At 47.8% G+C, this 13,959-nt stretch overlaps 1 protein-coding gene across 1 annotated transcript in view; it reads left to right on the top strand.

Moving 5' to 3' along the window:
* LRRC40 (leucine rich repeat containing 40) overlaps positions 1-13,959 on the top strand; it is a 404,320-nt gene that overhangs the window by 126,829 nt on the left and 263,532 nt on the right. The window contains exon 5 of the mRNA XM_086953851.1: positions 3,347-3,470. Coding sequence (XP_086809977.1) covers positions 3,347-3,470 — 124 coding nt within the window. The remainder of the gene's footprint in view (positions 1-3,346; positions 3,471-13,959) is intronic.

The raw sequence follows: 13,959 nt of genomic DNA, 5'->3' as shown, positions 1-13,959 counted from the left end.
AGCACGGGCCAAGAGTGTGCCCATCCATGCCTGGAGGAGGCTGGGCTGGGACCCCTTCCTTGGTTTTGTACCTTTTCTGGCTATTATCTTGGCGATTGACCCAAAGAAAAAAAGCAGGTACTGTGCTTGTCCTATGCTCGAACGTTTGTGAGATATGTGCTCTTGCATGGGTAAATTATTTTGCAAGACAATGTGCAGAAATTTTGTATACGCTCTGAGCAATGGAGACTCAAAATCCTTTGCACGATCACAAAGCTGAGTTACGACCAAACCGAGACTGAAGGAATCTGAAAAGAGAAAGGGCTGTTACCGGTGCCAAAGTGAGGCGGCCAATCAGAAGTGAATTGAGGGAACACTAAGATGCGATCTACTTCTATTTTTTGCTTAAAGTCTCTGAGGTACTGACAGGGGTGGGGGAAACTGGGGTCACCCATTGGCAATTGTTGGCAACTCTTGGTAAAAGAAATTGTGATTCCAGAGACACCAAACTTGGCTGTCAAATCTCTGTAATCCCAATGTTATCCCATGAGAGATATAGACCTTGCAGTAGTGAAAAATAAATGTAAGAGTTTTTGACTATTAGGACATATAAAACTTAAAAGTAAGTGTCCCACTTTTAAGTACACTGCACCCTGCCCTTGAGCTGTCCAGGGCCTACTTATGGGTAACGTCTTTGTAGTAAAAAGGAAGGTCTGGGCCAGCCAACGGGTGAACTTGCCAGGTCGACATGGCAGTTTAAAACTGCGCACACAGGCTCTGCAACGGCGGGCCGGAGATGTTTCAAGAGCAACTTGAGTGGGTGGCACAATCAGTGCTGCAGGTCCACTAGTAGAATTTAATTTTCAGGCCCTGGGCACGAGTATTGCACATTAGTAGGGACTTATAAGTAAATTAAATATGCCAGTTGTGGATAAGCCAATGTTACCATGATTTTTACGACAAATCTTCTTTATTGATTATTATTAGTGAAACCGTCTTTGCTGTACACAGCATGCCGCCTACAACCCAAACCAGACCAGGTTTGGTCAGTGCAGGATTACCATGTTTTAAGCAGAGAGCACGTGCACTTTAGCTCTGATTAGCAGTGATAAAGTGCCCAGAGTCCTAAAGCCAACAAAACTAATTCAGCAAAAGGGGGAGCAGGAAGGCAAAAGTTTCGTGGATGGCCCTGCAGAAAGGGCCATTTTCAACACTTGTTATAAAATTCGTGGTTACCAAATTAGTCTTCTTATCCTGGGCCATATAAGATTCCCTCCGCATGCTGCTTAAAAGGAGAGGGCTCACCCTGCGCTAAAAAAAACAAGTCCATCAACACTGTTGAATGTCCAGGGTGTTATTTTTCCAATTACATCAGCATGAAAGCTTTTTTGAGCAACTGATGAAAGAAATGCAAGGTACAAAAATAACTATTTGCTGCGTCAACGCTATTTGTGCTTTTATTTCATATACATTGCTTATAGGATGAATAGGCGCTAAAACATCTACCAGATTTACGAGGGTAAATAGTGACAGCAATAAGTGCTTTTGCACTGGATTTGACGTGATAGTATTGAAAAATATGTGATGTATGTATCAAATCTGGCAGTAATTCCCAAGTAAGTATTGTCATGTTCCTTTTCAAAAGACGCCTTGCGACTGTGAGAAGATATGTTTTGATTTAGATTATGGTTTAAAGTTAGTAAGTAAGTATTGTCATGTTCCTGTTCAAAAGACGCCTTGCGACTGTGAGAAGATATGTTTTGATTTAGATTATGGTTTAAAGTTCATGGGAATAATTATTTAGGGCTGAACATTGCTTTTAAGAAAGAATATTACTGCAGATGTGAAAATAGATCTGCTTGGTAACAGCTGGGACATTAGTTGTGTAGCTAACCTAATGGTGTTGTCATCTTTAGTGTACATAGATCACACACGTTTGTATCTTTGACTTGAGAAGCGCTGCACACCCCTACGTTGAAGAATTGAGGTAATGGAATGAGGAATATTGAAGCTATGCATTATCATTGAAAAGAAATTGGGCAGCATTGTAATTAAAAATCAATTTGCACGTGAGAACTGTCTACCTGCTGCGTCCTCCGTGAGGAAGAACAGCTTTGCTGATGAATGAAATAATTTTGCAGGAGTTTAGAAACAATTTATTTTAAAAAAGTAATATCATGCACATGCACTTTGGTTGTTTATCATATGTCTGTATAATGATAATGTGATATGTGACACTATTTCATTTTCATATCCTTATGGGTAACCCATTTAAAAATCAAATTCAAAGACCACAACCACCCGACATACCTTAGAGCAATAGAACATCAGTTGAGTTCAGGGTTTTAGCTGGCTATGTATTCCTCGAGCATTTTAGATTCATTTTATGGTTATGAGTTTAATAGCGCACCCGAGAGATAAAGCATCTCTCTGATCTCTAATGTGCACTAATTCAAGACTGGTTTCAAACACTGAAGGCCTGGTTTTGATCTTGGCAATGGAGTTGACTCCATCGGGAAAGTGGAGGACCATATTTCTGCCACCCCAAGGAACCTCCACAAAATTTAGACTTGCCCATCGGCTCTACGGATAACTCTCAACATTGACAGGAACCTCCTTCATGAAGTATTCCATTGACCAAACTCTGTTGATTGAATACATCTGGTCTGCCTGTCTCTAACAGAGGCAACGGACCTGAGGATTTGGCAGGCAGGGTACTCCATCACTTCTTCGACAGAATACCCTCTCAGCCAAACTATAAGTTAGGCCCTGAATTCTTTAATATTTTATGTAAGGAAGGTCAAATTGTTGCATGGTTTTTACTGATGTTAAACACTATAGTATGCAGAGTTTTGATCTAAGATGCTTTTTCGCCTTTGTTGGGTTTCTAGCAAAGATAGAATGTAAACTCTGCATACAAAATCCTATTTGCTGGGACTAACATTATATCTAAGTAGGACTCCTAAGCAATAGGAAGCTTGGAGCCAGGTCTGCATTTTCACAGTGCATTTGCACATCTGTGATTGCGTTAGCAAGTGTAGTTCAGACTAGGCTAACTTTTAGGTGTTTGGACTAGGAAAATATATTGGAGAGAGAAGGTGAGAGCATTTACAGTGCTGCTTGAGTTTATTTTATAGGGCATTGCTTATATTGTCTTGAACTTGGCCAGAATATTTACATTTGTGTCTGAGAATTCACCTGTTGCCTTGTAAAAATATAAATGAGTTTCTCCGTTCTTTTGCTATCAAAATGTCTTTTTTGCAATTGTTGAAAGAAACCCAGATATGCCGGAGTTTTCTACAGAAGTTTTCATGAAGGATTGTTATAACATTGTATTATTTTATTTTGTATCCATGACTTTTTCTAGGATCTCTCCAACAACAGTCTTTCAACCATTCCATGCAGTTTTGCGGGTCTAACCAGTTTGGTGCAACTTAACCTATCTAATAACAAACTGAAGAGTTTACCTGCAGAAATCAGTAGGATGAAAAGTAAGTTGTTTCTACATTTTTGACCAGTGCTCTGTACGGAAACAATAATTTACAGTTTGATTGTGTAGTTCTTGGTTGAATTCTTAAACTTGCAAGTGCTTAGTGTTAACAAGGTATAATATAGTTCTGCTATGCCTAAAATAGGGGCAGTAATCGTGTTGCTATGCATTAGAGTGGTATAATAAATTGAGGTGAAACAAATCACACTTAAAAAGGAGCGACAACGAGCTAGACACAACTGATAGGCAAATCATTCTTAGTTGAACTAGCTGTGTTTTGTGGACATGACCAGGTAAACATTTGCATCAGCATAAACTACATAACTTATTCATTATGACCGCTCTTCTCACTGGTATACCATTTAATTATGCAATAAATACAAATTTCTTAGAAAATCTGATGTCTTGTTGCAGATAAGCAAAGCCTCTCCTCATAATCCACTAAGGGAGGCTGTGTGGTCCAGTGGATAGGATGACAGCATTGAAACCTGTAGATCTTGGCTATAATCAAAGTTCCGACACTTGCCTGAAAATCATGTGATTATGAGCAGAGTCAAATATCCGACTTGTCCCTAAAATTGTACATATGTGAATTTGAATACAACTATAAATAACATTTAGTTGTGTATTTTAAGTGTGTAAATTTCCACCTGAGGGACACTATCTTGAAAAGTTTACCAATCCACTCTTAGACACTACCAATACAATGCACAACTGTTACTTACACTTGTCAACGGATCTAGATGCATTTAAACTCTGGCTAAATCAAAAGCTTTGTTTCCATAGCTGCATGACATCTGTTTGCATCTCGCTGTCTGATGAGTTGGATATTTAAATTTCAATCACAGATTGTTTTCACACTTATAAGTAACAATGTTTTAATACCATTTGGGTTACTGGGGTTGTTTGCTGTATCGCAGAGTTTAATATTACCCTCTGGAAAATTACTATTAAACCCTCTCACTGTAATTCAAGCCATGCTATAAGAACAAGATTCTTGATTTTAAGGTATGTGAATTTAAGTGGTTCTACATCTGAATTAGATATTCGATGAGGAAGTATGTTGAAGGTTGGGTAACCTTCATAACCTCTAACAAAGAGGATGAGTGATGTATGAACACATTAGTGAGAGATAGGTTAAGTGAAACAAGCAAAAGAAGTGCAGAAAGAAGCAAGAGCAGTGCAAAAAGAACCAACAGATGTGCCGAAGGAGGCAAGAGATGTGCAGAAAGAAGCAACAAAGTTGCAGAAGGAGGCAAGAGAGGTGCAGAAGGAGGCATGAGGGGTGCAGAAGGAGGCATGAGGGGTGCAGAAGGAGGCATGAGGGGTGCAGAAGGAGGCAAGAGGGGTGCAGAAGGAGGCAAGAGGGGTGCAGAAAGAGGCGAGAGGGGTGCAGAAAGAGGCGAGGGGGGTGCAGAAAGAGGCGAGGGGGGTGCAGAAAAAGGCGAGGGGGTGCAGAAAGAGGCGAGAGGGGTGCAGAAAGAGGCGAGAGGGGTGCAGAAAGAAGCAAGAGAAGCGCAGAAAAAAGCAACCGGTACAGAAAGAGGCAAGAGAGGTACAGAAAGAGGCGAGAGGTGTAGAAAGAGGCAAGGGGAGTACAGAAAGTAGCAGGAGAGATACAGAAATGAAAGAGGGGTAAATAAAGAAGCAACAGAGGTGCAGAAGGAGGCAAGAGGGGTGCATAAGGAGGTAAGAGGGGTGCAGAAGGAGGTAAGAGTGGTGCAGAAGGAGGCGAGAGGGGTGCAGAAATGAGCGAGAGAGGTGCCGAAAGAAGTAACAGGTGCAGAAGGAAACAATAAAACTGCAGAAAGAGGCAAGAGAGGCACAGAACTAGGGAAGAGGGTAGAAAGAGACAAGAGGGGTGCAATGAGAGGCGCAGAACTAGGGAAGAGGGGGTGCAGAAAGAGGCAAGAGGGGTACAGAAAGAGGCAAGTGGGGTGCAAAAAGAAGCAAGAGGGGTGCAAAAAGAAACAAGAAAACTGCAGAAAGAGGCAAGGGTCGCAGAAAGAGGCAAGAGAGGTGCAGAAAAAGGGAACAGGGGTACAGAAAGAGGCAAGAAAGGTGCAGAAAGAGGCAAGAGGGCAGCGGAAAGAGGCAAGAGTGATGTAGAAAGAGGCAAGAGGTGTGCAGAAAGAAGCAAGAGCTGTGCAGAAAGAACCGACAGATGTGCGGAAGTAGGCAAGCGGAGTGCCGAAAGAGGCAAGAGGGGTGCCAAGATTTACAAGAGGGATACAGAATAAAGCAAGAGCAGTGCAGAAAGAACCAACAGCGGTGCAGAAACCGACATGAGGGGTGCAGAAAGAGGCAAGAGAACTGCAGAAAGAAGGAACAGAGGTCAGAAGTAGGCAACCACACTGCAGAAAGATGCAAGAGGGGTGCAGACATATGGAAGAAGGGTGCAGAAAGAGGCAAAGCGGGTAAACATAGTAGCAACAGAGGCAGAAAGAGGCAAGAGAAGTGCAGAGGGGGAAGGGGGCGCAGAAAGAAGCAAGATGGGTGCAGAAAGAAGCCAAAGAAATGCAGAAAAAGCAACAGGTGCAGAAAGAGGCAAGAGAGTTGCAGACACAGGCAATAGAGGTGCAGAAAGAAGCGAGAGCAGTGCAGAAAAAACCAGAAGAAGTGCAGAAAGTGGCAAGAGAGGTGCAAAGAGGGAAGAGGGGTACATAAAGATTGCAAGAAGGGTGCAGATAGAGGCAAGAGGGCTGCAGAAAGTAGCAAGAGAAGTGCAGAAAGTAGCAAGAAAAGGCAGAAAGTAGCAAGAGAAGTGAAGAAAGTAGCAAGCGAAGTGCAGAAAGTAGCAAGCAAAATGCAGAAAGCAAGCGAAGTGCAGAAAGTAGCAAGAAAAGTGCAGAAAGAGGCAAGAGAAGTGCAGAGAAAAGCAAGAACAGTACAAAATGAACCAACAGAGGTGCAGAATCTGACATGAGTGGTGCTGTAAGAGGCAAGAGAAGTGCAGAAGGAAGGAACAGAGGTGCACAAGGAGGCAACAGAACTGCAGAAAGAGGCAAGAGGGGTGCAGAAAGAGGGAAGAAGGGTGCAGAAAGAGGGAAGAAGGGTGCAGAAAGAGGCAAGAGGGTTGCAGAAAGAGGCAAGAGGGTTGCAGAAAGTAGCAAGAGAAGTGCAGAAAGTAGCAAGAAAAGTGCAAAAAGAGGCAAGAGAGGTGCAGAGAGGGAAGGGTGTGCAGAAAGAGGCAAAAGGGGTACAGAAAGAAGCAAGAGGCGCGCAGAAAGAGGTAAGAGGCGCAGAGGGAAGCAAGAGAAATGCAGAAAGAGGCAAGAGAGTTGCAGAAACAGGCAAAAGAGGTGCAGAGCGAAGCAAGAGCAGTACAAAAAGAACCAACAAAGGTGCAGAAGGAGGCAAGAGGTGTGCCAAAAGAGGCAAGAGAAGTGCAGAAAGAAGCAACCGAGGTGCAGAAGGAGGCAAGAGATCTGCAGAAAGAGGAAAGAGTGTTGGAGAAACAGGCAAGATAGGTGCAGAAAAAAGAAACCGTGGTGCAGAATGAGGCAAGAGTGGAGCAGAAAGAAGAAACGGAAGTACAGAAAGAAGTGAAGAAATGCAGAAAGAAGAAACAGCGGTGCAGAAAGAGGCATGAGAAGTGCAGAACGAAGTAACAGCGGTGCAGCACGAAGTAACAGCGGTGCAGCACGAAGTAACAGCGGTGCAGAACGAAGCAACAGCGGTGCAGAACGAAGCAACAGCGGTGCAGAACGAAGCAACAGCGGTGCAGAACGAAGCAACAGCGGTGCAGAACGAAGCAACAGCGGTGCAGAACGAGGCAAGAAGGGTGCAGAAAGAGGCAAGAGGGGTGCAGAAAGAGGCAAGAGGTGCAGGAAGAGGGTTGCGGAAAGATGGACGAGGGGTGTGGCTCGAGGGATGAGGGGTGTGGATAGAGGGATGAGGGGTGTGGGAAGAGGGGTTACGGAAAGAGGGAAGAGGGTTACAGAAAGAGGGAGGAAAGGTGCAGAAAGGGGCAAGAGGGGTACAGAAAGAATGAGTTATCAAGATTTGGGAGTAAAGAGGTGGTGCTCATCGGCACCTAGGTGGGCGCATCCTCCTCTGAAAGTACAAATAATCAAAAAGGTCCACCTGTTCCAGGTTACCTGTGTGTCCAGATGTTCTTGGCATACACAGTATTTGTTAACATACCCTTCACACACCAAAAGGGCCCTTGGTGTCATGCTTCATCATCAGGGTCTTCCCGTCCCGCTGCGAGACGGGGCGTGCTACGACGAGCGACTACGCTCGAGCACCTTATTTTGTGGGTGCTATGTGAGTGTTTTGGAGTGAGTGTCAGTAGGGTCAGGGGTGATAGGAAAAGTGAGTTTTAAAATAATACCTGGCCTAGTGAAAGAAAAAATATTTAATAGTCACTGGCTGGTATCACTGACAGGGGGATCTGACCCGGTCCTGACGAAGAGGCATTATGCCTCGAAACATGTTGACAAGAACAAGAGAGCAAGCCCATTAATAAGCTTTCTGTCTCTCCACCCGACTCCTTTTTAGTTCTCGGACCGACGGCTGGCTTGCCAGCCGGAAGTCGGAGAATTCTTGTCATTCAGTGGGTGCTTTAAACCCGCCTCCCTCCTCGTCTCTCCTCCATTGGCTGGCTTCCTAAACGGAGGCCAGCCATTGGAGGAGAGAGGTGTCCCTCGAAAGAAGCTCCGTCTCTTTCGTATTAGGGTGCGTACATTTTGCTGTTCTTTCGCCAGTGACGTCATCCGTCACTCAAAACAACAAATACACGCCCCCGAATCCGAAAATGGTCGGAAGCTTATGGCCGCCATTTTGCTGGTCGAGCAGCGTCTACCAGGACATGAGGTAAGCCTCTGCTCCCCTGTTTGTGCTGTTAGCAGCATTGCCATCTGCTGCCTGCTTCTGAGGGTCTACGCTGACGGGTTGCCCGCGCTCGGCACTACCTCTCTGCCCCCACCCCTAAGGGGAGGCTGGGGGAAGGTGAGACATGGCCGCTTTGGACAAGCGCTGCACAAATGTCAGCTTGGCTTTCCGGAGTGCGGGAGTCAGATGGTTCATTGAAGCCAAGAGTTGAGAGGCGGTTGCGCGGCACGTCACCTCTACCGTTCAGGGTGCGTGTGGTACCCGTGCTCATGCCCAGGCGCCGATAGCATAGTTATTATCTATACATTATAGCGGGCCCTGAGAGATCACATTGCTGGCACGTTACTCTTCAATTGTAGCTGAAGTGACCTTGAGGGGCCCGGGTTGCTCTGAACGTTTTTCCACGAAGAATGCGCCATGAAACTTTGGGCGAGGTTGAGGCGGGGAGTGGGAGACCCCGGGAAGGAATATCCCCGCTGGAAGGAATGCTGCTGGAATGCCCTTGTGAGTTTTCCGGCGCGCACAGTCTCCACCATGGCAGAAGCCGACATCCCAGACTCCTGGAGAAGTCTCAACCCCGGGCCTCGGTACAGCTTTGACTCCCCCGAGCTGGTGGCACCGGGTCTGGGTCCGGAGGAGCCTCGGTCCCAGGGCGCAGGGCCCGAGGTGGCCCAGGTGAACGCCCTGACCGTGCTGAACCTGCTGGAGAAGCTGGCCAGCATGCTGGACTCTGCGTAGCAGAAGCAGCTGCGCATGGCCCAGTGGCAGACGGGCATGGAGAACTCGGTGAGGCGGTTGCAGGGCCACGTGAGCCGGCTCTCCAAGGAGCACACCTCCACCAGCAACATGGTCAGCAAGCTGACGGACCGCTCGCTGCACCTCAGCGCCGACATGAAGGAGGCCCGCCAGCACGCCCTGGTGCGCAGCGGCCAGGTCAGCCGCCTGGAGTAGCGCCACAAGCTGCTCCTGAACAGGAGCCCCTTCAAGGTGTGCTGCTCTTCCAGGTGAGGGGTGGTGAGCAGCGCTGAGGCCTTCGAGGCGCTTCTCTTTCAGTCAGAGACAGGAGCCGCTATAGGCAGGATAAGAGGCCTTCTGAGTACTGCTCTAAGGACACAACACAGGGGGCTTTCAAAGTGCTATTCTAGGTGCGCGCTGAGACTGTCCCCAGAGAGAGGCCGTGGGAGCCTCTGTATGCTGCCCTTTCAGGGAGCGCCGGGGAGCACCACAGACAGGCCCGGGAGCACCACAGACAGGCCGAGGAGCACCACAGACAAGCCGAGGAGCACCACAGACAGGCCGGGGAGCACCACAGACAGGCCAGCACCACAGACAGGCCGGGGAGCACCACAGACAGGCCGGGGAGCACCACGGACAGGCCATGGCACTTGAAGGTGCTTCTCTTCCCTGTGAGCGCTCAGACACGGACCACGGGCCCCTTTTCCTCCAATTGAGTCTGGGGTGCCACAGACCCGCTCCGAGACCACACAGAGGCGCCCCTGTTCCCAGCGAGTGCCAGAGTTCACCACGGACAGCCACGTAGAGGTCACCAGACCCAGGCTCTAGCCACCCACAAGACAGAAAACTCGACATAAATCTAATTTGATTATTAGTCTCAATTTTTATAAAACAGTTTACAAAGTCCTGGTCCGCTCTCTCTAAGAAGAAATGGTGCCTCTGAGAGCAGCAGGTGCAAAGAGTTAACACTGGAATATTTTCTATTTGGAAAAAGTGTACAGTTGGCAGCGTTGGTCCTCCAAGGGGCGGGGCCCTGCAAGAAGGGGTTGAATGTGCTCACTCGAGGAAGGGCGTGCAGCTGTTATGAACAGGCTGCCGCTGGAATAAGAGGGGTCTGCATCATCCGACTGTAGTCTGCTGGCACGCGCAGGGTGGTCTGTAGGAACACAGACGTATATGCACCCGTACAGAGCCGTCTGTAAGGAAACGGAAATATATGCTGTAACACAGGGGGTCTGTCTGTAGAGAAACCAAGATACATGCACAAAATACTTTTAAATGGGTCTATAAGGGACGCATACGTATCCGACAAGACAGTGGTAAATTTGAGCGCCTGGAGACACATGCAGCACCACAGGAGGGTCTGTAGGTACCTGGAGATACAAGCGGCAGTACAAAGGGGTCTGTAGGAACGAGGAGAAATGCAGCAGGAAACAGGGGTCTGCAGGGAGACATATACAGAGGAGTCCTGTAGGAACAGATATGCGTGCTGCTGTGGAATATTCCCGCCACAAGGGGGTGCACCAGCCGAGAGTAGTCTGGAACTGAAAGGGTTCTGGAGCGGGGGAGACAGAGGGAGGAAGGGTGTGTCTCTGCAGCCGGGGAGGAGAGGGGTGTGCGGGGATGGGTCTGGAGCTGGACGGAGGTTCAGCAAGGGGAGCATTATACAGTGAATGGAAAAGGGTCTGTACCAGATGGCGGGAGGCCTTCGGCGGAAGGGCGGGGTCTATACTCTAGTAGGACGGGGTGATATACAGGGCTGTAGGGGGGCTCAGTGTAGGGCAGTATCAAAAAGAATACAGGGCGCGAGAACAGTCTGCACCAGGTATGGTTGAAGAGCATGGTCCCTCTACCTCCAAGAAGCCTTCTGGTTCCATTCGGGCCTGCTGGCGGTCCTCCGTTCATCTCCTTGTGGTGTGTAGATGGTGATTATCCAGCCTCCAGACTTTCAGGGTTCCTTCGAACTAACCTGTTGTATGTCGCACAGGAGCAGCCACTGATCGAGATGGGAGCCCCTCGCCCACAGGCCGCCCTGCTTTAGCTCTCTTAGTCTGTTTGGCTGATCATTATTAGAGGTGTAAATCAGTTGTTTTTTGTCCATGGCTGTACTAAGCCGCCTTTTAGCAGAAAATAGTTAACCTTACTTTATTCTTCAGTACTTAATTTGCACCAATGGTCTTTCTTCTGTATATTATAACGTCTCTACAGCGGACGAAACTCGCACAGTTCCCTTTTCCACTGCATTGACAATAGCGAGCAGAGTGAGGGTTCTGGTATGCTCGAGTTGTTTTTGTCTTCTGCCCATTTGATTTTGAAACCTAGGCTGTGTTTGGTTGTGAGTCAGTGTTCCATTTTGCAGTGACCATCTGCTTGCTGGAACTGTAGCAAGTGATAGCTCATGGAACTGCTGTGTGCTGCTAATGTGTGCTGTAAAGTTCTACACTATGCTTTGCTAGTGTGCTGTAAGGTGTACACTATGAGCTCCCTCTTACCACCCGTGCATCTTCACCACTAAGTAAATATGCCATCAATCCTCTTTGGATATCAAGCTTAAATTCGGATAAACGTAGACCCCTGGCTTTGTTTCATGTAAATCAGATCAGTGAATGTCGCCTTCCCATGAACAGTTCATAACTTGCACGAATGGGACCAGTAATGGAAACTGGGATGTGCGTGATGTATGGAAGCCATTTGCATCTACCACCTCCAGTAGTTGAGTCTTTCAGTTTACATGCATGGACCGTGCAACCCACTATAGTTCCACTACATGTTGATGGCAGTGAGCTCAGCAGAGCAAACAGTAGAAGCATTATAGATGAGTCTAAGATTTGTTGTTGAACGCTCCAGGAGTAGGCCACTGGCGGGCAGAAGATGGAGGAAGAGCAGGCATCTTGGGTAAGGTGGCAGTCGTTTCTCAATATCACCTTAGGCGTCAGTATGTCAACCCCAGAATGCATAGCTCAGCTCTGGTTTGTTGACCTGCCAGTGCATTGAAATGGGTTCCCTATTACCAGGATGTGCATCGTTTTTCGATGTTTATGGTCAAGCATGTAGATTTTCAGAGTCCTATGACAACAGCTACTTTTAAAAGGTGTAACCAGTCAGTCTCTGGGTGTGTGTGTGTGGGGGGGGGGCACTGTGTGAGTGTGGGGGGGGCTCTGTGTGAGTGTGGGGGGGGCTCTGTTTGTGGGGGGGGGTTCTGTTTGTGTGGGGGGCTCTGTGTGTGTGTGGGGGTCTCTGTGTGTCTGTGTGGGGCTCTGTGTGTCTGTGTGGGGCTCTGTGTGTGGGGGGGCTCTGCACGTGTGGGGGTCTCTGTGCGTGTGGGGCTCTGCATGTGTGGCTCTGTGTGTGTATGGGGGGCTCTGGGTGTGTGTGTGTGGGGGGGGGCTCTGGGTGTGTGTGGGGGGGCTCTGGGTGTGTGGGGGGGCTCTGGGTGTGTGTGGGGGCTCTGTTTGTGTGGGGCCCTGTGTTTGTGGGGCCCTGTGTGTGTGGGGCCCTGTGTGTGTGTGGCTGTGTGTGTGTGTGTGTGGCTCTGTGTGTGTGTGGGGGGCTCTCTGTGTGTGTGTGTGTGTGGCTCTGTATGTGTGTGGGGTTCTATGTGTGTGTGGGGCTCTGTGTGTGTGTGTGGGGCTCTTTGTGTGGTCACGCATGTAGATTTCCAGAGACCTGTGCAATAGGTCATGCATTTGCAAGCTATTGGCATTGTAAATGACAATGCCATTTATTTAACGATTAAGCTATTGGCAATGTAAATGACAATGCCATTTATTTAACAATTAAGCTATTGGCAATGTAAATGACAATGCAATTTATTTATGATAAAAAAAAAAAGTCATGAGCAAGGCCAATAGCTCTAACTTTAATAATGCTGAGACCATTGCATTGTAAATACTTGTTAACGATACCAGCCAGTGACTATTAAATATTTTTTCTTTCACTAGGCCAGGTATTATTTAAAACTCACTTTTCCTATCACCCCTGACCCTACTGACACTCACTCCAATACACTCACATAGCACCCACAAAATAAGGTGCTCCAGCGTAGTCGCTCGTCGTAGCACGCCCCGTCCCGCAGCGGGAATGGGAAGACCCCGATGATGAAGCATGACACCAAGGGCCCTTTTGGTGTGTGAGGGGTATTTTAACAAATACTGTGTATGCCAAGAACATCTGGAAACACAGGTAACCGGGTACAGAAAGAAGCCAGAGGGGTGCAGAAAGAAGTAAGAGCAGTGGCAAAGTAGGCAAGAGGGGTGGCGAAGTAGGCAAGAGGGGTGCCAAAAGAGGCAAGAGAGATACAGAAAGAAGCAAGAGGGGTGCAGAAAGAGGGAAGGAAGGTGCAGAAAGAGGCAAGAGGGACTCAGAACGTAGCAAGAGAAGTGCAGAAAGAGGCAAGAGGGTTGCAGAAAGAGAGAAGGGTGCAGAAAGGGGCAAGAGGGGTACAGAAAGAGGCCAGAGGGGTGCAGAAAGAAGTAAGAGCAGTGGCAAAGTAGGCAAGAGGGGTGGCGAAGTAGGCAAGAGGGGTGCCAAAAGAGGCAAGAGGGGTGCCAAAAGAGGCAAGAGAGATACAGAAAGAAGCAAGAGCAGTGCAGAAAGAACCGATAGGTGCAGAAAAAGACACGAGGTGTGCAGAAAGAGTCAAGATAACTGCAGAAAGAAGAAACAGAGGTGCAGAAGGAGGCAAGAGGGGTGCATAAAGAGGGAAGGAAGGTGCAGAAAGAGGCAAGAGAGATGCAGAATGTAGCAAGAGGGGAGCAGAAACAGGCAAGAGGTGCAGAGAGGGAAAGCAGTACAGAAGGAGGCAAAAGGGGTGCAGAAAGAAGCAAGCGAGGTACAGAAAGAGGGAAGAGGGGTGCAGAGAGAGGGAAGAGGGGTGCAGAAAGAGGCAAGAGGGGTGCAGAAAGAGGCAAGAGGTGCAG

Source organism: Lissotriton vulgaris, chromosome 1_1 (assembly GCF_964263255.1).
Source record: "Lissotriton vulgaris chromosome 1_1, aLisVul1.2, whole genome shotgun sequence".
In the NCBI taxonomy this organism is placed as follows: Eukaryota; Metazoa; Chordata; class Amphibia; order Caudata; family Salamandridae; genus Lissotriton; species Lissotriton vulgaris.
This window is presented reverse-complemented; position numbering and strand designations above follow the sequence as displayed.